This window comes from Scardinius erythrophthalmus (genome assembly GCF_964197995.2).
Source record: "Scardinius erythrophthalmus genome assembly, chromosome: 18".
NCBI lineage: Eukaryota > Metazoa > Chordata > Actinopteri > Cypriniformes > Leuciscidae > Scardinius > Scardinius erythrophthalmus.
In genome coordinates, this window is record NC_138238.1 from 32971487 (window position 1) to 32994844 (window position 23358).

The 23358-nt window shown below is 37.6% G+C and overlaps 1 protein-coding gene across 4 annotated transcripts in view; it reads left to right on the top strand.

Moving 5' to 3' along the window:
• ank3b (ankyrin 3b) overlaps window positions 1–23358 on the top strand; it is a 181803-nt gene that overhangs the window by 91445 nt on the left and 67000 nt on the right. For all 4 annotated transcript variants that reach the window (XM_081393523.1, XM_081393524.1, XM_081393526.1 and 1 more), the window contains exons 2-10: window positions 7900–8001; window positions 8571–8669; window positions 9099–9197; window positions 11695–11793; window positions 15353–15538; window positions 15960–15983; window positions 17860–17958; window positions 21793–21891; window positions 22459–22557. In XM_081393523.1, the coding sequence (XP_081249649.1) occupies window positions 7900–8001; window positions 8571–8669; window positions 9099–9197; window positions 11695–11793; window positions 15353–15538; window positions 15960–15983; window positions 17860–17958; window positions 21793–21891; window positions 22459–22557 (906 nt within the window). The remainder of the gene's footprint in view (window positions 1–7899; window positions 8002–8570; window positions 8670–9098; window positions 9198–11694; window positions 11794–15352; window positions 15539–15959; window positions 15984–17859; window positions 17959–21792; window positions 21892–22458; window positions 22558–23358) is intronic.

Here is a 23358-nt window from a genome sequence, read left to right on the forward strand (position 1 = left end):
CCCACACAAAACTTTCCAAACAGCTCGCGAGTAACAAATGGTGTTCCCTATTGCGTTTTGCACTTGAATATTTAAATTGCCATGGCTTAAACTCTTGTGAGGATGCAGCGCTGGTCATCTGTCCCGAGCATCATACACGTTTGTTTACGTTCATGTTCTCACAACAGTGCATTCTTAGAATTCATAAAAATGTTACTGGCGATTGACACTGTTTCGTATATTCACCAATGCCGTTTTTTCCTCGCATTTGTTGCTTGGCGAGTGTTCATTTTTGTTAAATACAATCATGATATTTAATGCAGGATTTTAATCAACAAAGTTGTCTAGCTTGGTGCTAACTAACTTTGACAAAAAAACCTTTGTCTGCTACATCAGTCATGTGGTGCAACAAACATGCAGAAAAAAATAGAGAATTATATCATAAACCCCTTCAGAACCTCATGGCTGTGTGTCAAGGTCATTATGCCTCTTAAAATATAATTTGACATTTTTATGACAAAGCAAGTCTAGTTCAGGTTGTAAAATGTCATGTGGTGCAACTCCCAAAAAATGCAATTATATTATTCATGATATTAATAAAAACAATGTATTTGAAAACTTTTTGAAAATGATAAAGAAGATGTGTACACTCAACATGTATTCAAGGTGTAAGGTCGTTACATATAAACTTTTCGTAACCATATGAAATCAACATGAATACAAAAAGTACATTTCTAAACACTTGTATTATGTGTTTTAAAAAAGATTTTTCTTTATCATGGCAATATGTCATTGACCCTAAGTCAAATCTCAAAATGGATAAATATAATCAGATCTTCGTTCTGTTCTGGCCAATACATCGATCTGTCATTATTCTGTGGCATAGTGTTTTCACAGTTGTCAGTTGTTTATTTGATTTGTTGTTCTCCAGTTGTCAGCGTGAACTAACTTTGTGGGCAGCTCTCCCACATTTGGCCTGCAAGAGGATTTCCTCAAAGCCTTTACAACATCTTATTGCAATGCATCTCGACAGCTGCATGAAGTGACCCACACACCTCACAAATTGTCTGAGAGGAACACTGACTAATATACACTCTTGCCCATAGTTGCCCCCACCCAGTCACTGGTTAAACTGGAAAAATTGTTGTGTCTTCTCTAAACATTGTTCCTTATTGTGCCAGATTTATAAGTGCACTTAATATAATTTTTTTTTCTCCAAATAATAATATATTTGAAGGAAATATAACCACTGGGATAACTCAAGTACTCCTGAGGGAAAATTTGACCTTTAACCTCAAAAATGGTTGCAAGCGGTTTTTCATGATCCAATCAATTCCCATTGGTAAAAGCATTCTTGCCCTACAGTTTATCCTCTTATTGAATATACTGTTTCACTCTGAATTTGATGTTTTTAAGTCAACATTTTAAATATACTATAAGCCAAAAAATGGAAATTTGTTTAAAAAAAAAAGAATCCTCACCAAGGCTGCATTTATTTGATGAAAAATAGTTAAAAAATAAATAGTTTTTAATTAAAACAAATTTTTTTTAAATGTATATATTTTAAATATATATACATTTAAAATACATTTAAAGTAGATGGCCTGATTATGTTTGCATAGAGGGCTGTGAACACCTAAAAGCTTTATATTCATTCTCCATGCTTGATGAGTTTTGCAGGTGCTAACGCTTTATCATCATGAAGCGTGACACAGGACGCCGTTTCATTCTGCAGTCCTGCTCTATCTGCACTCTACACTGAAGAGCGTCAGAAACGAGGACAGATACATCACACACTCAGCTCTCTTCATGCATGTGCTGTTATCTGAGCATGCTGCGATTGTGTGTGCGTGTGTGCAGTGTCAATTGAAAGCTTTTCTCTATGGCTTAAAACACTGCACTCACTCGCCTCCCTGCAGGCAAGTCGCATTATAAAGACAAACAACAGCGTGCGTGTGTGTAAAACAATCATTGTATGTGTTCATCCGACTCTGTTGGCTGCAAATTGAACATTCCTGACTGGATAACTGCATAATCTCCAATAATTTTGCCACATGTTTTGCTTGTCATATGGATAATGTAGGAGCTAGATACAGATCATGGCTTGTACTTCTATACATGAATCCAAGGACATCTAAACATGTTTCAAAAAATATCTTTATCTATCTATCTTTCTATCTTTTTTTGTGGCATGTTCTCAAAGATCATCATCAGCATTTGCTACTTTCATATAATCTCAATACATTTTGCATTAAGTTCTTGCTTAACTTGTGTGGACTCTCATTAATAATTAAAGACTTTTACATTTTCTTGAAGACAATGTGAGTTCTTGCTAGTGCATAATGCAGGGGATTCTAGGCAGTTGCACACTGGCCCAAATCAAAAGAGCATTGAAATTTTGGTCCCTGAATCAATGACAAGACACTTTTTTTTTCTTCTGGATCTATAAATGTGTGATTATATGATGAATATGTTTTACATTTTTAATTAAACTTAATATTGATTTTTTTTTTTATGTATAAAAGTAAAAATGTTATGGTGGTGACCCTGATATCATACTATTTTATATTTAAAACATAAACAAACAATTATATTATTAATAATTGATTACGATAGGATCAGTATAACACATTATGTCATCTCAACATACACTTTTATTACAGATTTATTAATACACAGTTTTAAATTACACAGATTTCAAAAGTCAATATGAAATGGAAATTGATCTATTTAGGGCCAAAGCACCAACGAGGACCCTCTTGGAATCGCTCCATTTATTTCTGAATGCATTTATTTTTTACCATTTCTTAAAGGAACACGCCGACTTTTTGGGACTTTAGCTTATTCACCGTATCCCCCAGAGTTAGATAAGTTCATACATACCCTTTTCATCTCCGTGCGTTCCGTAACTCTGTCTGACGCACACACAACTAGCCTAGCTTAGCACAAAGACTGGAGGTAAACGGCTCCAGCTAGCATACTTATCTTCCGGTGAAACTACAGACTCTCAAAATAAATAGTGCTGACTTAGCAAACAGTACTAGTTAAAATAAATATAAAATATACACGCACAGTAATTTGCATTCTTAGCTATGGCAAATTAGCATTAGAGATCGGTATATTGGCCGTTCTTACTGACTGTAACTGGCCTCATTGTGTGTGTTAGCCTGTGTGTTTCTGTAAGGCTTGTGCTGTGTTTCTGCTAATGCTGGCTGATGATCAGCCCTTGTAAAACCCATTTCCATTTGACGCTGGGCTGCGGGATGGGACATTTCCTCAGTCTGATGATCTGAGCTGTCTGTCAACCACAGAGTCATTGTAATGGAGGCAAGCTTATAAGAGCTGTGTGTAAACCTCACTCCCCTTGACTCAAGAGGCGCACTAGCAACTGACCGTAGAGACTTCGATCTTTAGCGTCCTTGTTATTGCGCCTTCCTACCATGCCGCAGACGGCGGTTCAAATCTTGCTCGGAGTGGGTTGAGTAGGACTGTATGCATTTGGTGCCATGACCCGGATGGAAGGAAGGTTTAAGGGGGCGAGTGTAACAGAGGCGAGCTAGTAAGAACTATGTAAACCTCACTCCCCTGACCTCAAGAGGTGAAGAATTTCTGTTGTCAGAAAAGGTTATGTCTCTAGTAAGTCAATATAGCTTTAAAAATCGTAAAATATTTACGATTTTTAATGAAATTCGCCAATACTTTTACAGCATTTATTAATCCGAATATATTATTACATTTCACATTATATAAATGAACATTTGTTAATGTATTATAAATTAACATTAAAGCCAGCATGAAAGGGTTATTATAATTAACTAACACTAAAAAAAAATCATTACATGAATTAAAATAAATGTTGAATAAAATATAAAAAAGTATTATTTTTTATTTTAATTTATAAAAATGTGTGGTGATGAAAAAGGATTTATTTATTTATAAAGTTAATCATTAAAACACACAGTCTAAACTAATTCTCAGAAATGAATTAAACTTAATGGAACTTTCAGTAGCAAAAACTCTATTTTTACCCCTGAAATAAAAAAAATATATATACAAAAGACACTTGCTTACAAGGTGCTCTTAAGGTGCACAAGGAGGCATTATCAAACTAATGTAATGATACACTTTTAATTGGCTAATAAAAAACAAATTAAATATATAGCTGCAAGCAGCAATTAATGAGGCCAAGCTCAAAAAAGGCATGTTAAGTTATGCAAGCATGGCTGTGAGCGTTAGAACAACTGCAACAATAAGTAATTAAAGACATCTTTAGATTATTTTAGGCAAAACATAGAAAATCATAAAGTAGAATCACTAGTAAAATGATTTAATTGCTTATGACTTTTGACCAATAGGTGGTGCTCTTACCAAATTGATGTCATGTGGTCAGTGTGAGGGCAAAATGATACATACAAAGTTTAATATCAATATGCCAAAGCTTTGAAGTGTTACAACCTCAGAATCTGCTTGGCATCATGCCATGAATTTCGTTGATGTGTTATTCGAAAACTGGTCTTTTTGGTCTATCAAAAATGGTTTAATAACTTTTTGCCTGAAAATAGATTACACATACCGAGATTTGTAACAATATGCTAATGCAATCATAAAATACAGCTTTTTACGACAAAATGATATTACGAAAAATAAATTCCGTTCCAGTCTGCCAGCAAGGACTGAAGATGATCTGAGCCAATTTTGGTGAAAAAATAGACAAACCGTCTAGGATGAGTTCCAAAAAGTAGTTTTCTTTATTTTATATGTACGTGCAAATTCGGACAGTTGGTGGAGCTATAGGGAATGAGTTAACGATATCAAATTATCTGTGGTTAATGTTCAGAGTATCCTCTTTCTGTGTGCCAAATTTCATCATTTTCCTGCAAGCACTTCTATGGGCTGCCATAGATTAAAGAGCGGAAGAAGAACAAGAAAAAGGAGGAGGTATAATAATAATAATAATAAGACACACCTTCTGTGTTCGGCCCCTAATTATTGCAGTGTTCATGGTTTTGTTTAATTTTGTCTTGCACCAAAATTATCTTAAATATATAATAATTAATTATTCAATGTATCTTGTACAGACCTACTTTCTAATGAAGAAAAAGAGTTCATGCAGGTTTTGTTGAGGCCTTTCCAGAACATGATGTGTGGTTCCTAGTGATACAGAGTGTGTGTGAGAGAGAGAGAGAGAGAGAGAGAGAGAGACAGAGACAGACAGACATGTTCAAAGGAAACTCCCACACACTGCAGAGGTTGAGCCCACAATAGAGAGAGGATGACATTTCTACATGCTACAGTAGCTAGACAGAAGCCATGGACTGGAAAAAGTGACTCAAGAATAATGAAATTATTTATAATGAACCCGAATCAAATACTTACACCCTCATTTCATTAAATTCCTCCAAAAATGTACAGTCATTGACTCATTTATTTAAAGGTGAAGTGTGTAATTTCCAACCTGATCTCATGGAAAAACGGAACTATGTTACAAGATGGCAATTTCAAATTCGTACGATGTAAATCATACAAAAACGTACTATTATTAGAAAAAAAGGAAGCATGAAGGTCCACCTCAAACCCCACCCTAATCATACCCGTCACTGGGGCGTAAGCAGACTGTACAAAAACATACAAATAAGATTGTATGAAGACATAAAATGAATTAGCCACATTTGCCAAAACATAAAATAGTTACGAATTGCTTTGAGGTTGTGTTGGTTATTTCTGCGCCAATAGCATAACCAAACGAAATTGTAAAAATCAAGACAACTCCCCTTACCTGCGATTGGTCAAACTAGCAGACAGTCCCGCCCTTAATCTCATGCCATTGGTTGAGCCAGTGCTGCTGTTGCTATGATGTTCAAACAAACAGCAACAGATTTGATAGAGCAACAGATACAAGATCCATCCCAAATCACATACTGCCTGAGTAGGTACTACATTTAATGAAGAACATACTTTGTGACCATTACAAAAGTATGAATGTGTAGTAGGAATGACTGCACATACTAAATCCCCCATGTTGTGATTATTATGTGATATAGTAGGTAATCTAGGTACTTTTCACCTACTGTTTCATGAATACTGTGAAATCAGACATGCTTATTATTTCATATGAACATGAAGGTTTTGAAAATTGATCCCCAGTTTCAGTCATGGTTGTGTGTGAAAGGATTCAGATGCAGATAGTGTGTTTTCATGTGTGTGTTGGGGTGTGTCAGGACTACAGCACTGCAGCAACGGCAGACACACCCTCTCTCTCTCTCTCTCTCTCTCTCTCTCTCTCTCTCTCTCTGTGTGTGAATATCTGGACACTGAACTGTTAGCACAGACCACACCTTTTTCCCAGATCTTCATTTATTACATGCTCATTCACATGAACTAGCGTTTTTATGACACCTGATCTTTTTATTTTACCTCATTCATCATATTCAGAATAATAATGTTTTAGTGTTTCATGCACTGAGACCTGTTAATATAGAAGTGGACAGACAGATCCAACACACTAAAGCATGTAAAGCATGTATGAGGAGTATGTCTGGCATTGCACTAGGATAGACTAGGGTGTTGTGGTTAAATGCGATTTTCATTACAGCTAACACATAGTTTTTGACTTAGCATGTGGTTGGATGGTCACATGGATTTTTTTTGGTGATTGTTTTTTCCTGACATAGGCTACCATGCACATTAAACATCTTAATTATGATTTCATGTTTTATTATTATCTCACAAAACTGTCAAGAAATGTCCAGGTGAAATATCACCCCAAAATCAAATAAATAGATACGAAACTGTATTTTCTTACAGTCAAACAATCTATTTATTTATTTCCATTCATTGTTTTTTTTTTTGTTTTTTTTAAGACAATTTTCCCCTCAAATTCTCATTATTGTATTGCAAAAAAAATTATGCATATACATTTTTGACTTCTAAACAAACAAACAAACAAACAAAAAAAAATAATTATCGTACAGTTAAGTACATATGACGTATTTTGGTAATATTTGCTATACTGAATTTTCTAAAAACACTCAAATAAATAAGCATATATATATATATATATATATATATATATATATATATATATATATATATATATATATATATATGTATGTATGTATTCCTGAAATGAAGTCACATCGGGTCAAAATTGCATTGTTGAGTAAAACTAAAGAATTTTACTGGTTCACCAAATGCACCTGCAAAACCAAATTTCCAAAAAAAAGAAAAAAAAAATGTGTTGATGAGGATGGAAAAGACCAGCACACTCTTGCAATTCCAGTTTGCATATTCAGGTTTATGAAGTCTTCACTCTTCCAGGATGAATACATCCATTACTGCTCATCATGCTATATTCACTTCCTGTATGAATGCCTCAGGAATCCCGTTCTCAGGGCAACACTGCTTCAAGCTCTGTGACATTTCCTTTCTGTTCTTTCTCAGGCCCTCTTTTACATAACTACAACCAGTTTATACACAGTTTATTTGTGTTTCTGTTATCACAAATGTCATATAGGCCTAGCTCATAATCAGACACAGTCGACAGCAGGAATCCTGGCAATGTCCTGCTGCATGATCAGCCATTTGCTTAGAGATCTGAGCTGCACTTCACTTCTGTTTCACAAAGCACTTGATATATGTTCATTTTTTAGAGTTAGATTTACTGAAGAAGATGTGAGTGGAAATCTGGGTGCTAGGGCACTGCCATGTCCATCAATATCCACATCTCTTTCTTTTGCCTTTTTGGTTTTGCTTCAATGCAGTAAAGATGCTATAGATTGGATTTTGTTATCTGTTCTTTTTCGAGGACTTATTTCTCCCTCTTGAAAATTGGAAGTGTCAGCATATGGTGTTATTTGGTTCCTCTTGATCAGTGAGGGTTTGTGAAGAAGATGATCTGATTGTTATTTCTCTCTCTTTCAGACTGACAGTAATGCCAGTTACCTCAGAGCGGCTCGGGCCGGAAACATCGAGAAAGCCCTCGAATACTTAAAGTCAGGCGTGGACATCAACATCTGCAACCAGGTCATACATCTTCCTTTTTTGTAAAATTAACATTTGAATTTGATATTTGACATCATGAATATGATTGTACACTACAATTCAAAAGTTTGGGGTCAACAAGAAATTTGATTTTAAATAAATGAATACTTTTATTTAGCAAGGATGCTTTAAATTGATCAAAATTAACAGTAAAGACATTTATAATGTTACAGAAAAAATACTATCTCAAATAAATGGTTCTTCTTTGAATTTCTAGTCATCAAAGTATCCTGGAAAAAAAATATTTCAAGGTTTCCACAAATATATTAAGCATTACAACTATTAATAATAAGAAATGTTTCTTAATCACCAAATTATCATATTAGTGTGATTTCTGAAGGATCATGTGACACTGAAGACTGGGTTTTCTTACTACAATTTTATTTTATTTTTTATGATCAAAACTATGAGTGGAACCCTCAAGACTTTCCAAAGTTTATTTAAACTTTCCCTTATTTAATGTCATAAACCTTTAAATGACATATTCTGTCATATTATATCCTAAATCATGTACATGAACTGCATACAAATATATGTTTCTCTGGATGCAGAATGGGTTGAACGCTCTTCATCTAGCATCTAAAGAAGGCCATGTGGAGGTTGTGGCTGAGCTTCTTAAACTTGGTGCCACTGTGGATGCGGCAACAAAGGTAACACCCACATCACCAGATCGGATACTATGACACACAATTAAAAATATCAGCAATAGTGTAGAAGGCTGAGCATATGAATTAAAGATGACAAGTGTGTTACTCAGTTGACTTCATGACTTCATAGACATTACTTTGCTGCATCAGCATGTCTTCAAAGACACTGTTGCCTGATGTTCAGGTTGACTTTGAGCTTCTACCAAGGGCTGGATCTGCTCATTCATGTAAAGGATCTTCAAGAGGAATATTTCTGTTGAGGTTTTTTGAAACTCTCCCATCTTAAAAGTGTATTCTTCAAAGTGTTATTATTTACTGTAACAGAGACAGAAATAGTGACGAAGCATTCCAAAAGACAGCTGGTGTATGAAAAAACATTGGGTCACTGTTAACACTGAGTCAACCTGCTCTGTTGTGTTCTTCTGATTCTAGAAAGGAAACACCGCTCTGCACATAGCATCACTCGCTGGACAGTTGGATGTCGTTAAGGAACTCGTGACTAATGGAGCAAATATCAACTCCCAGTCTCAGGTACAGTCAGCACTTGACATGTGATGAGTGGCCTATAAGTTTCAAACACTTGGCCAACCCATTGTAAGCTTGTGATTGTGTTACTGTGCTGTACTCTTGTGTAGCCAGACCTTCAGACTGATGGCAGAAGGTCTGGAGCTTTTATTGGCCAAAGGGCCTTCCTGACTAACATTTAAAGCAACCAATCACAGTTTGTTTTGAAAATGTCGGTGTCTCTACAATAACAGACCGGCGTGCAACCAATAAATAAATCATTCAGCAGAAAATTTACAGCAGCAATGTCACATGAGTCTACAAAAATGTGGATTTCTTCCATGTGGGGTTTGAGACTATTCTAGTAACAAAATGTAGTACTAGTTAACTTCAAAAATTGGTGCCATTGAAGCTAGTGTTTGTGAAGATAGTTTGAAACAGTACAGTAGCTTGCCAAGTTAAAAGCTACTTGTAATTTACTGTAGCTACCATAAAAATAAAATACAAATTTAAAAAAAAGTTAGCTACAAACTGTAAAGTAGCAAATTTTCCAACAAAATCATTGCAGAATTTCTGAAAAATGTTAGCAGATTCTATCTGGGCCTATACTAATAACTATGCTACCATAACTTATGGTTATCTACATAATTAGCATCACCAAAAAATGAAACCTTTAAAAAGAAAACAAAAAGTAGCTAACTACATTGAAGCTAAAGGAGGAATATGTTTTAAAATGATAACTTATTCAGATTATATAATTTATAAGAAAAACAATGGGGAGTTTTGAATGATTGCACCAGTATAAGGGTGACAGCATTAAACCTGCAATAATAATAAAAAAGCTAACTATACACAACTACACCATGCACACAACTGATTTTGACTAACTTGTTAAGCTTGATTGTCTACAAACTGTTGCTTAGCAATAACAGTGTTTGATCTGAAGGAGAGAACAAATCATAAAAGTAATTTATGCTAATAATGTAACATGCACTAGCAATGCGTTGTATTATGAATTTTGAGTGAAGTTCAGATACTCAAGTTCCCAGTTTGTGCTCAAATAGCTTAAAAAGAATTTTAGCAGTGCTGCATTAAGTATAACCTACTTATGTCTCCATTTTGAGGAGAAGCTGTTGGGATTTGAGAGCTGGTATGGATGATAGTTTTAGTATGTGCGTTTTTGCCTTGTCACTGAAACTACCCTTAGGGAGTCCCAAATTAAACACATGCACACGTGTGCGAGAGAGTAGAGACAGACTTTGTTTTATCTCAAGAACTTATCACAAGTGCAGCCTGATTCTGCTTTCTCACACTGCAGTGCTTAAAATAGGGACACTTTATGAATGAGGAGGCTGATTTTGAATTGCGAAAGGTTTACACGGGGTTGCTAGAAGAGTATATTTTTGCAAGGGTATTCTTTTTGTATGCACCCCACATTTATAAGTATTCATCTTCCTCTTGTTTTATGGCTGATCGAAGATACATAAGTACATTGCCGCCACCTATCACCAAAATGGACAATTGACACGATCTATAATCACCTTTAATTCATATACCCGCCTAGAGGCTGAAGCTTCATCCGGCGATGTGTGTTCAGCTTCTCCGTTTCCACACTTAGCCCCCATGAAGGAGAAACAATTATAAGTATTAGCAAGATAGTTACCTTTTTTAGTTGACTCATTTTGGCTATGTTATGTTAATAGTGCTAATATCCAAGCTTACACTGAATACAAGATCACTGCAGAAAAAAAAACAAAAACAAAAAAACTGAAGATTCTGTCTGGGCCTGCTAATAAAAATGTTATATATTATATAAATTATGGTTTGCTAGATGACCAGCATTTCCCAAAAATCAAACGTTTGAAAATGTAAACATTATATATCTAGTATCATACATTGATTTAACATAGTATGTATAATAGTATTGTCTACTACTAAAGTTATTAAGCCAAGCTAAATAAGCTAACATGTTAAAGCTACAGATTTACTTAACTCTCATTTTATGGACCGTGCTGGGAAAAAAAAACTTCATTAACTAGAATGCCTCATATTTAGAGGTCACTATTCATTTTTAGTTTAAAGTTAAAAACAAAGTGACGGACATTTTGTTGTGTTCATTGAACTTATAATAAGTCAAAATTAACAATTTCTCAAAATGAATGGTAAAACATTTGTGTTTGAATTTATTTATGGTGTGACTGCATTTCCTCTTCCTTTCATTCCAGTTCAACTGCCTAGCCTACGGGTGTGGCCAATTCAATTCACATTTACACTCATGAATTGAAAAGAAGACAGTTGTTAAATTCTAAAGTTCACACAACACTGTTTTCAAACTAATGACCAGACATATTGCATATTTGAGGTTTAATTTGATTTCAAATAAGATTTTAAACTTGTTAAAAAGATCATCATCACTGCAGTACAATCCTGCAGATGAGGCAACTGTATGTGCTGTGGTCTTATCTTGTATTTGAATCATGGATAAGCGTAGACATTTCTAAGTATGCCCTTGTTCCTGCTACAGAATGGCTTCACACCACTCTACATGGCTGCCCAGGAGAACCACCTGGACGTCGTCAAATTCCTCCTGGATAACGGATCCAGTCAGAGTATTGCCACAGAGGTGAGCAAAACCTTCTGTTCCTATCGATTCATCACTTACCTCACTGCAATTCCCAGCACTGTATATGGAGCATCATACTTATAGGTCCATCTAGTGATGATACATATAAAAACCTGACTCAGAATACCCAGTGACCTTGCTGTCCTTTTCAAGGCAGCAGGCAGACACTAGTTGCACAGTGAGGGTATTGAATGCCCGGCTTGAAGTGTGTGTGTGTGTGTGTGTGTGTGTGTGTGTGTGTGTGTGGTGTGTGTGCGCCTGCATGACAGAGCAGGGTTCCAGACGTCACTGTCCTTGAGAATGTACCAGGCCCTTGTGCCTCTCAGACAGCGATTATGCATCAAAGAACATTTCCATGTTTGAAGAGCTGTTTGCATGTTAATGATCCATGTTGGTGTGAATGAAGGTCTGTCTGAAATTCTGACTTGAACCACAAAAAGATGCATTACAGCATTTTGATGTCAAGCTGCTATTTTATTAACCTTTTTTATGTTGCATTTATTAAACATTCTGTCATTTTCTTAAAATATGCTTAAACAATCATATATTAATATACTGTGTATTTTTTTCTCACTATATGATTGATATGTTATATTCCTGTATGAAATATGAATATTTTCTTTTTATTTAGGTGTTTGTTGATATTTCCTACAGTTAAATTAATTTAGAAGCAGCTCATCTAAAAGCATAAACTCTGAAAATGCCATTTTTTAATAAGGGTTTCCAAACAAGAGAGATTCTGTCTGATCCCACCGATTCTGATATTGTGATACAACACAATGTATTGAATCATGTATGACAATGTGTATTGTATTGTGAGGTTTTTGTCAATACTCAGGCCTATTATTTACCGAGTAAGGAATAATTGATGAAGAACTGTAGAAATATAATGCACACACAAGGAGTCTGGAGTCAGTCATTGCGCTTATACTGTACCATGACTACCGTGCAGAGCAAAATTCTATTTTGTTTTGTGATTGTAATGCCATTCTATAAATTTTCAGTTTCTGTTGAATGCAACAATTTACAAGAATGGTTGCACATGTGTATGTTCATGGATCTAAAGACATGGTCAAGATTTTCATTCTTAAAACACTCTTGTATGTGGAACTACTTCTTTACACCACCCAGTTTTAAAACTCTGCTGTTACTACTGTTGTTAAAAACATGATATGGAACTGTGATGCTGTTAATGAAGTCAAACTACCTCAGCTGTGCTCATCAATGAACGTCTGTCCAAGGGGTAGCAAACCATTCTCCTGGAGGGCTACCATCTTGCTGAGTTTAGCTCCAACCCTAATCAAACACACATAATCAAGTTGTTCAGGATTAGTTGAAAATAAATGTGTTTGAGCAGGGTTGTAGCTGAAGTCTGCAGGAAGGTAGCCCTCCAGGAGCTGAGTTGGCTACCCCTGGTCTATCTAGTTAGAACAGGGCTGGGCAACTCTGGCCCTCTAGAGCCCTATTCGGACGGGATTAGTTTTACAAGGGTAGGTGGAGTAATGTAATTTTACCACAGGATGTCTGTAAAATTAATGGCCAATTCGTGCAGAATAAGAAATCTCAGTAAAACTAGCGTAAGTGGGAGGGCTTACTTGATTTACAGACTTGTTTCACCATCTAGAATGCAACTGAATGCTTTTTCAAGTGCCTCCATACTTGAAAAACTGCGGAAAACTACTTTTAAGCAGGAAATGACCGAATTTTTCCGTACATATTTACAGCGGGTCTATTCGCACGGGATTAGTATTACCTGAGGTAATTTTTCCGGACCTTTTTACAGAAGTTAAAAGTTGCCGTAATCTTTACTGACATTGTCCGTAATGATTACTGAGATTGCGCATTCGGACTGGAACAAAATCACTGAGAAGCTCTGGTAATACTTACTTTACCCCACCTCTCCATGTTAAACTAATCCAGTCCGAATAGGGCTTAGGTCCACTTTCCTGCAGAGTTTAGCTCCTCCAACCCTAACAAACATACCTGAACAAGCTAATCAAGGTCTAAGGTCTTCATGATTACTAGAAAGCTATAGGTTGTTGAGTTTGATCTATGTTGGAGCTAAGCTCTGCAGGAAACTGGACCAAGAGGACAAGAGTTGCCCTTCCCTTAGAATCAAGACATTTCAAGCTTCTTATCCTTGAGTGCTTATAACGTCTGTGAACAAAATAATGAAAGTGCATCTACTGTGGCTGCAGATATGCAATTTTTTGCTCAGACTACATTTTTTTTGTTGGATATTCATCTTGTAGAACAGGGGTGTCCAATCCTGCTCCTGGTGCCGAAGTCTGCAGGAAAGTGGCTTTCCAGGAGCAGGATTGGACTTTTTCTTACCATCAGTGATTTTGATGTTGCTACCCCTGCCCACCCCTGTAAAAGAGCATGCTGAATCATTTCCGATGTAAAATCTTTCTCTGCAAGAAAATGGAAGAAACTTTATGCTGTATAGTTGTTGATAAAGAGAGTTGTACCTAGTGTACCTTTAAAGGGGTCATATAATGCCATTTTTGTACAAGCTAATATGATTCTTTAGGGTCTAAATTAAACGTTTGTAATATACTTTAATTAAAAATTCTCATTAGTATTGTAAGAAAACACTAATTTTACCTGGTCAAAAACAGCTCTGTTTTCAGCACGCCGTTTCAGTGCATGTGTCTTTAAATGATAATGAGCTTTGCTCACCCCGCCCCTCTGTTCTGTGGGTACACCGTATTAGACATTCTCTGACCGCATCTAACACAATAACCACGTGTTATTCGTTATAAACGTGGGATTATGAATTATATTGAGAACGTCGTACATAGAAAACATGCCGTAATGTACCCTGAGTGTAAACCTTAGACGCATTCATCTTGAAGCCTGCAGCAAGGTTTGCAAATTTCGCAAAGATTAATATAAATACTAATATAAAGGTTAATAAAACATTACACTCACATCTTCTGGAGGTTCAGCAGGAACACGTTGGTACCGATCCGTTTTTTCTCGTTTGTGAAGCTGTCTGGTGTGAAATGATTTGCGCAAACATGAAAGCACAGACGATCGTGGGGAATCCCCGTGAGGGAATCCCCGCGTCAATCCTTTGGGCATATCGCTTCAAAAACAAAACTCAGCCACTGCTTCTTCAACGGCTCGGATTTAGGAACATCCAAATGATTGCTGTGTTTGTTCCTTATTACATCTAAGAACAGAACACCACAATCGCTTAGACGCCATTCTACTCCAGCATATCAACAATGGCGGACTACAGACGACAGCTGTCACAGCTCGCTCAGGGCGGGTCTTGTGTTGAAACACGGCTGTCAATCACAATAGCGGGAGGGGCGTACGATCTTATGACGTCACAATATCGAACGGCTTGATTTCAGAGATGGTCAAACATATAAGGAGATTAAAACAAAACCACTGGATGGATTTTTATCATGATAGGATGGTTGTGTACAGGCACTGCCAACAGACATTTCAGTGCAATCAACTTGTAAAAGTGCATGTACCATTATATGACCCCTTTAATATTTATATCTCTTTGGGCTACTCATGTATTCATGTTGTGTGTTTGTAGGATGGTTTTACTCCACTGGCCGTAGCTCTTCAGCAAGGTCATGATCAGGTGGTATCTCTGCTCCTGGAGAACGACACCAAGGGGAAGGTGCGACTACCCGCCCTGCACATCGCCGCCCGTAAAGATGACACCAAAGCAGCAGTGTTGCTTCTGCAGAATGACCACAATGCAGATGTTGAATCCAAGGTACCTCCATCAATATACAACCAAGTCTTTCCGCCAGTTTACATTTAGAACTTGATGGTGCTTTCCATTCAAACACATAGGATGATTGTCACATTTTGGAATTAACACAATATGAAAAAATACACGTCTAAACAGACTTTGTGGTGGCTAACGTAATTCAATGGTGCATGATGGGAGATGCTCATTGTAAATGAATTTACAATCGTCTTCAATCACAAGTCAGTTTAAGGAAAATCCCAAACAGTTAAACCGTAGACTTCTAGAGGATGCACCATCCAGTTAAGCCCTCGTGGTGTCGTGTGATGTGTGGTTTGTTGCTCTCCCTCACCATGTAGCCACCGTACAGCTTGGTGCTCCCATTGTGACTTTGTGAACACTAATCAGACCATTCTCTCTCCTCCTGCTCTGGTGGTCTCTCTAGATGATGGTGAATAGAACGACAGAGGTATACACTCACTAACGCTACACACCTCACAAAGCGCCCATATCACGCTGCTGCTGTTGCTGCCGCCCCATCCCCTCCTGCCCCTGCTCATTGCTTTTTTGTCTCAGTAAAATGGCACTTTGATTACTAACGGACAACAGAAAACTAGCATGGAGAGGAAACGTTCTGGTTAACTGGTCGAGGTCTGCAGCTGAGAGAACTGGTATCATAAAAAAATTATTTTCAATAAAAGGAGGGTTGTGTTTTGGTTTTTTTGACATGTAATTTTTGTGCCACTAGTGGCACCAAACGGAATAGCTCTTTTAGAACATTCTTGACATTTGATATTTGTTGCACAGATAGTCCTGCCCAAGAAGTCAACCTTCCATTGGCCTGCTTGTTTCTGGATGTTAAATTAGGATAGTTTGCCCCAGCAACAACGAAAAATCAGCTACCTGCTTAAAAGACAAGCTTAGACCAGTATGAATGTCCATACTGGTCCAGCTGGTTTATGCCGGTTTAGTTCTGGTCTTACTGATAAACTAGAAAAGTCAAGTGGTTACTTATCTAGTAAAGCTGTTGGATCAAGGGAGCCTTGGTGGTTAATGTAGTGAAGAAACCTGCACACCAGTATCCAAAACACAACATTTTTCTAGTGACCAGCTCGGTCTGCAGTACATTTTTATACTAGTGTTAAAACCAGTTTGCATTGGAATATGTCTGAATATGCATTATGCTTCAATTTCTTTAAATTATAAATCTAAGTGCCCTCTTAGATCAAAACCTAGATATCTATTGTCCTGCAGATGAAGGGAGGCTGAAGTCAGACCCTCAGCTGCAGAGCACTCGTCCCATCTCATGCATGACATTCCCCTCCTAACAGGTGCCAGCAGAAAGAGCTTCTCTTCTCTTCTCTTCTCTTCTCTTCTCTTCTCTTCTCTTCTCTTCTCTTCTCTTCTCTTCTCTTCTCTTCTCTTCTCTTCTCTTCTCTTCTCTTCTCTTCTCTTCTCTTCTCTTCTCTTCTCTTCTCTTCTCTTCTCTTCTCTTCTCTTCTCTTCTCTTCTCTTCTCTTCTCTTCACAGTCAGCATGGCTTCCAGATATGTTCCAGCTGTCCTTCAACTTAACAGCTTTGGATTGCACTGCATGACATGTAACTTATATACTGTATTAACCACTGACAACACTGAGATAGTGAGTCTGTGAGTAATAGTCTGATGTTCATCTACAGCTCAAATGCACTGTCAAATGTACAATGGCATACTATTTAAAAAGATGTGTGCTATATACACTATAACTCAATAGAATGTACAGCCAATTCTTTAAACTTTAAACTTAAGATATAAATAATATAAGATATAAGATATTAAAATAATTTAAACTGTATTCATGATAATAGTTAGGTAAGGAAGCACATTGTTTAATGCAGTGCACTGTATGCATGTTTGCACACTTGACATCATGGGTCCACCTTCACAAAAGCTTTGTGTGTATGTAAATTCAACTGTTGGCTGAAGGTTGCTGTCATAGAGGTATCATGCATCTGAGGAAAGCACATCCTTTAAAATGGAAAAAACCCTTCCATCTATTGCAACTACAGCATAGTTTATAAACAGAGACATTAAAGTAAACTTAATGTTCATCCCAAAGCAAAATAATTGATTATTTGGATTGAGTTGGTGTGAGGGAACAAGTGAAGGATGTGTCTTCCCTCAGTGTTGTGCTAAGGTCATCTGTGTAGATCTGTCAGAGATTTACTGCACCACACCTGTCCTGGTGTCGTCTTTTCATATACTGTAGAGGATGAGGTCAGGTCAGGTAACGTGAGGTCAAGGCCTTTAGAGTTCTTTATGTGACATTTTTGACCCCTGTACTTTATTCGTCTCTGTCCCTCTCCAGAGTGGCTTCACCCCTCTCCACATAGCAGCTCACTACGGTAACATCAATGTAGCGACCCTGCTCCTGAACCGTGGGGCCGCTGTAGACTTCCAGGCAAGGGTAAGGACGAATAATCCAGCTGTAGTTTTCTGTAAGAGTGGAGTGGATGGATATGAATGGTTCATGAACTGGACTAGGGTCAGAACGGTCATTCTCTCTTTTTTGTCCTTGAAGAAAATCATTTTATGTCATATTTAAAGCATGGACTGAAATTGCTCCCAAAAGGTATTTTGTTATATATTTACGTGATACTTAATGAAAGTTTTGAAGTTAGTGTTTAAATAAATCCTCTTTTTTTTTTTATATGGTTAATTTTCCTAAACATTAATAGGGTCAATGATGATCTATTGATAAAAATATCAATTTAAAATGGCACAACTTCAAAAACTATACAGGACAAAGAACTAAGGAGAACTCAGAGCTTATATACAAACAGAGTGATCAATGTAGAAACAGAACAGGTGTGGGGAACTAATAAGCAACCATAGAAACAAACCATTGAGAAAATGAGAACAAAGGAAACAGGAACTAGAATAAAGGGAGGGAGGAGCAATAGTGGAGATTTCCTCGACGATGCCATGGGTACGACGGGTCGAGATGGAGCCGGTGGAGAGAGAGCCCAGAGTGGAGACGTAAAGCAGGTGGACCAGCACAGCAACGCAGGCTTCGGAGGCCTTGACAGAGCTGTATCGACGACCCCCCGAGGTGGAACCAGTGTACCGGCTGGCCAACTAAGAGCCGGAGGGAGGGCAAAGCTAGACGGAGCCGTAGTGGTGGAGAGACAAAGCGCAGCAGCCGGCTGCCAAGTCCGCGGTGCAGGCGAGGCGACGTCTGACCTAGGTGGAGCCGGAGGGACGATGGTCCCGGGTGGAGCTGAGGGAGGGAGGAGCCAAGGCGGAAGAGTCAGGGCGACGGGTCAAAGTGGAGTAATGGGAACAGTGGGGAAGCCCCTTGACAGGGTAAGCTGGAGACTGGAGGACCTGAGGCAGATTCACACATAGAGAAGTCGATTGGGCGAAGGTAACCAGCGGAGGCATGGCTGAGGAACTGGCTGGTTTTGGATGAGGAGGCGAGAGAGTGAGGTTGGAAGGGAATTCTGGGAACAGAAGAGACTCTGACCTGGGCGAGACCAGCAGGGGCACAGGAGAGTTCATGCTGGGCTGGACCAGTGGGGGCACTGAAGAGTACATATTAGGTGGGACCATTGGGGATGGGAGAAACAGGGAAATTTCCTCATCCATATTCTCAAAATATCCAGCAGAAAACAGCTTACCTTCGGCAGTGGGAGTGTGGGCGGAGTCTTCCTCCATTACCTCGTACTCCAAGAAGGCTACCACATTTACAGACATTGTTGCCGGCTCACACACTTGGTCAGACATCTTGCAAGGCTCAGACTCCGGGGCTATGTATGACTCCATCCTTGTAGTAGGATCATGTCAGGCTCAAATCCTCCATTTGCGGTGGGCTCTGGCATCGAATCCGTGCATCTGTTCGAGGTGGAGGAGAGTTTAAACTTGACTCGTTTAGAGGGTCCTGTATTCTGTAATGAGTGGCTGCTGTAATGAGCGCACAATGCTGAAGTAGCATACAAAATAGACTTTTGATGGTAAATCCAAACAAGGAAACACACAGGAGATAACTTGACAACAACAAATAGCACAACCACTGCAACTTAAACAATATAGGACAAAGAACTATGGAGAACTCATGGCTTAAATACAAACAGGGTAATCAATGTAGAAACAAAACAGGTGTGGGGAACTAACTAACAAACAAAACAGGTGTGGGGAACTAACTAACAAACAAAACAGGTGTGGGGAACTAACTAACAAACATAACAGGTGTGGGGAACTAACTAACAAACAAAACAGGTGTGGGGAACTAACTAACTAACATAACAGGTGTGGGGAACTAACTGACAAACAAACCAGTGGCGGGAAAATGAGAACAAAGGAAACAGGATTTAGAACAAAACCAAAACAGATCATACATGTGACAATATTCAAATACAAAACATTTATTTTAAATTATAATAATATTTCCTAATATTACTTTTTACTGTATTTTTGGATCAAATAAATGCAACTTGGTGATTATAAAAGATTTCTTTCAAAAACATTAAACGATAGTGAATGGTAATGTACAATTTATAGACTTGATAAGGCTTTTAGTTTCTTTATATTGGACACTTTTAAGCGAGTAGAAGCTTTCTATAATTACTCGACTCCCACTCCACTTCCAGCTTTTCTATTTTCCACTCCCTGCTTGCTCTACACTCTCTGGTGAAAGAACCCCCATTCTGAGCGATCATAGAGAGAGAGAAAATGCTAATTGGTTTAAAAATATAAAGTAAACACATACACACATACTCTGACCTGGAATGCCTTGAACACTGACAAGTGCGATACAAACAGTGAAGCGTCCCTGTACTGTTGGATCATATTACAGCACTCTCAGAAAACCTTTCAGCTAAACAAATTAGAGGACTGAAAATAACTGTTGTATGATCAATTGCTTAAACTCAACCAATGTTGCTTTCAGAACAATAAACATATTGCAAAAAAACTCCTGATGCAAAACACTTGATCCAAACAACCTTCTTGGCACTGCATACACAGATTGACCATAAACTGGTTTAGACCATGTAAACCAGTGTCTCTCTGCAGCTCTTTGACCCTGACATGAAGAAAAATTTGATCCCACAGATCTGACATCCACATCTCCATCTCCGAATATACTACATCCATCAGTGTCAAAGCATTTGCTGTTGTGTATTTAAAAATTCAGTGGTATATGCAGACAAGCTTTACTGGGGTCCTTTATGTTTTATATAAAGCAGTGCATCATGGTAAGTTAGGGATTTTGTGAGCCATCACTAGAGGGTGGTGTAGCCCAATACTTCTGTCTGCAGTGTGACGCTGTGCACTTCATGTGTGCAATGATCACAGCTACAGACAGAATCTCTTATATGTGCAACATTATTAAAAAGCTCTAAGATGGAACACGTATTGTTTGACCTGATATCATGCTCAAATTCAGCCGACAACATATTGTCACAGATGCAGACAAATTAAGACACAATAAAAACCAACCTGTATGCAAAGGAAACAGAATTAGAAGTTCTTACTGTTAAATAAATAAATAAATGGTAACATTTAGTTTAGGGTCCAATTCTCACTATTAACTAGTTGCTTATTAGCATGCATATTACTAGTATATTGGCTGTTTATTAATTCTTATAAAGCACATATATACCTTATTTTGCATGACCATATTCTACATGATTAGAACAATAAAATAATGTTTGTTGAAAGCATCAATCGCATGCTGTTGGTTAATAAAAAGCTCTGTGGATTGCAAATCAGTTTTGCATATCATGGGCTTGCACATCAGTTTGTAATAAAAAATAAAAAATAAACCAACTGTATAATTAATGCTCATGATACAACATTTTAAATATAGGCCAGGTAATCCACTATTTTTATATATTCTCATTATGGAGACATATACACTCATATGGATACTGTTATCAGAAACAGAAGGGTTTCCTCCCCCTTGAGTGATTTCTAAAATCTATTGACTTTTCAATGAATAATAAACATTTTCTGTGTAATTTAAGTGTTCATTTCAGCAATTTTGTGTTCTTATTTCCTGTCGTTAAATTGCATTATTAAGCCAATATTAGCCCTATAACCATGATAATAAAAAGGTGGTAAACCAGAAAGCTTTCTCATGAAATCCCTGCAAGGATACCAAGAAGGGAAATAACAGTTATTATACATTCACGCAGAACCAATGAATTATGTATTTACATTGCGTGTTATGAATCTTGTTCTTTAGAACTTGATTGTGCGTCTCCGTCTGACAATTAGTTTTATTATTTAATTGCGACAGAATGACATCACACCTCTCCATGTGGCATCGAAGAGAGGAAATGCCAACATGGTCAGGCTGCTGCTGGAGAGAGGGGCCCGAATTGACGCCAGAACCAAGGTCAGTGCCGCAAGCAGTTGAACCAAACAGACTTTCTTTCTTTTCCAGCTCTATATTTAACTCTACAGAGGAAGTGAGCACATGTTTTTCCCATTGCCTTTATTGCACAATGTCATGTGTACATTGTATGGTTAAGAAAAACTTAAGAAAAGCTGTAATTTATAAACTAATTGCACATCACATTTCAGAGGAAAGTAATTCAAGTTCATTTGTGGCTAGTTTCAGCTGCTCTCTTAGAAGCACAAGATGCTTTTCAGGATGAACAGGGAATTTATTGGCAAGAATAATTCAGGGATACATGCCGTTTTATTCTTATAAATGATAACAACTGCTTTCCTCAGGTTACATGTGTTTGGCACCACTGTCGAAGAAAAATTGCATGCAGATGTTGCGCTCATCTCCGTCTCCAGTAGTGGAACGCTGTCTCTCATTGTGTTTTTGACATATTGGCACGTGTTTAGTATTGGGAGGGGGTGTAATATCAATGATGGCTGACGTTTGTAGATTCTGGCACCTGCCAGTGAGGCAGCGTGTGTAATATATGTGTGTTTGTTTTCATATCTTCAGGACGGCCTGACACCTTTACACTGTGGAGCGAGGAGCGGTCATGAGCAAGTAGTTGAGATGCTACTAGATCGCGGAGCACCGATCCTCTCGAAGACAAAGGTTAGATATGCTGTTCTGCCTTTAAAAGGATAGTTCCCCCTAAAATGCATATTCTGCCATAATTGACTCACCCCATGTCGTAAAACAAACCTGAATGATTTTCTTTCTTCTGAAGAACACAAAAGAAGATATTTTCAAGAATGTTCATGCTGCTCTTTTTCTTATATTGAAATTGACAACCTGGACATTCTGCTTAACATCTCCTTGTGTTGAAATTCAGTGTTGCAGAGTTCGTCAGTTATGAAACAAACTCAATTCAACTATAAAGTATCTCTACAGAAGACAATAGTGTCATTATTCAGCTCAGTGTTGATTCAGTTGATTCAATAATAGTGCCAAGTTCAATTTAGTCATAAGAAGCTCTACAGAAGACTATAGTGTCATTATCCAGGTCAATTCAAGCTTTGTTCTCATCCGATGCGGAGTGTTAGTGCAGTCAAATCTGTAATATCACTGAATATTAATTGCCTTTTAAACCCCAATTTTTTTAACCAAGTTTTCTGTTACAGAAAAGGTTATATGGGTTTGGAATGATGTGACGGCAAGTAAATGACATCATTTTTGAGTGAACTATTACTTTAAGCATATGCAGATGTGACATAATCATTTTTTTTCTTTTATTTTTCCATTGCATCACTGAACACTTTCCTGGAATCTGAAAGCAAAGCAAAACATGGTCACAGACTCCTCGCCAAATTAGATAATATCCCAGCCGATTAATGTCTCAATGGAGCAATTGTTTTAGTACAAATAGTGACGTATAAATAGCCTCTCACTGTTCTTTTACCCCAGATGTCCTTT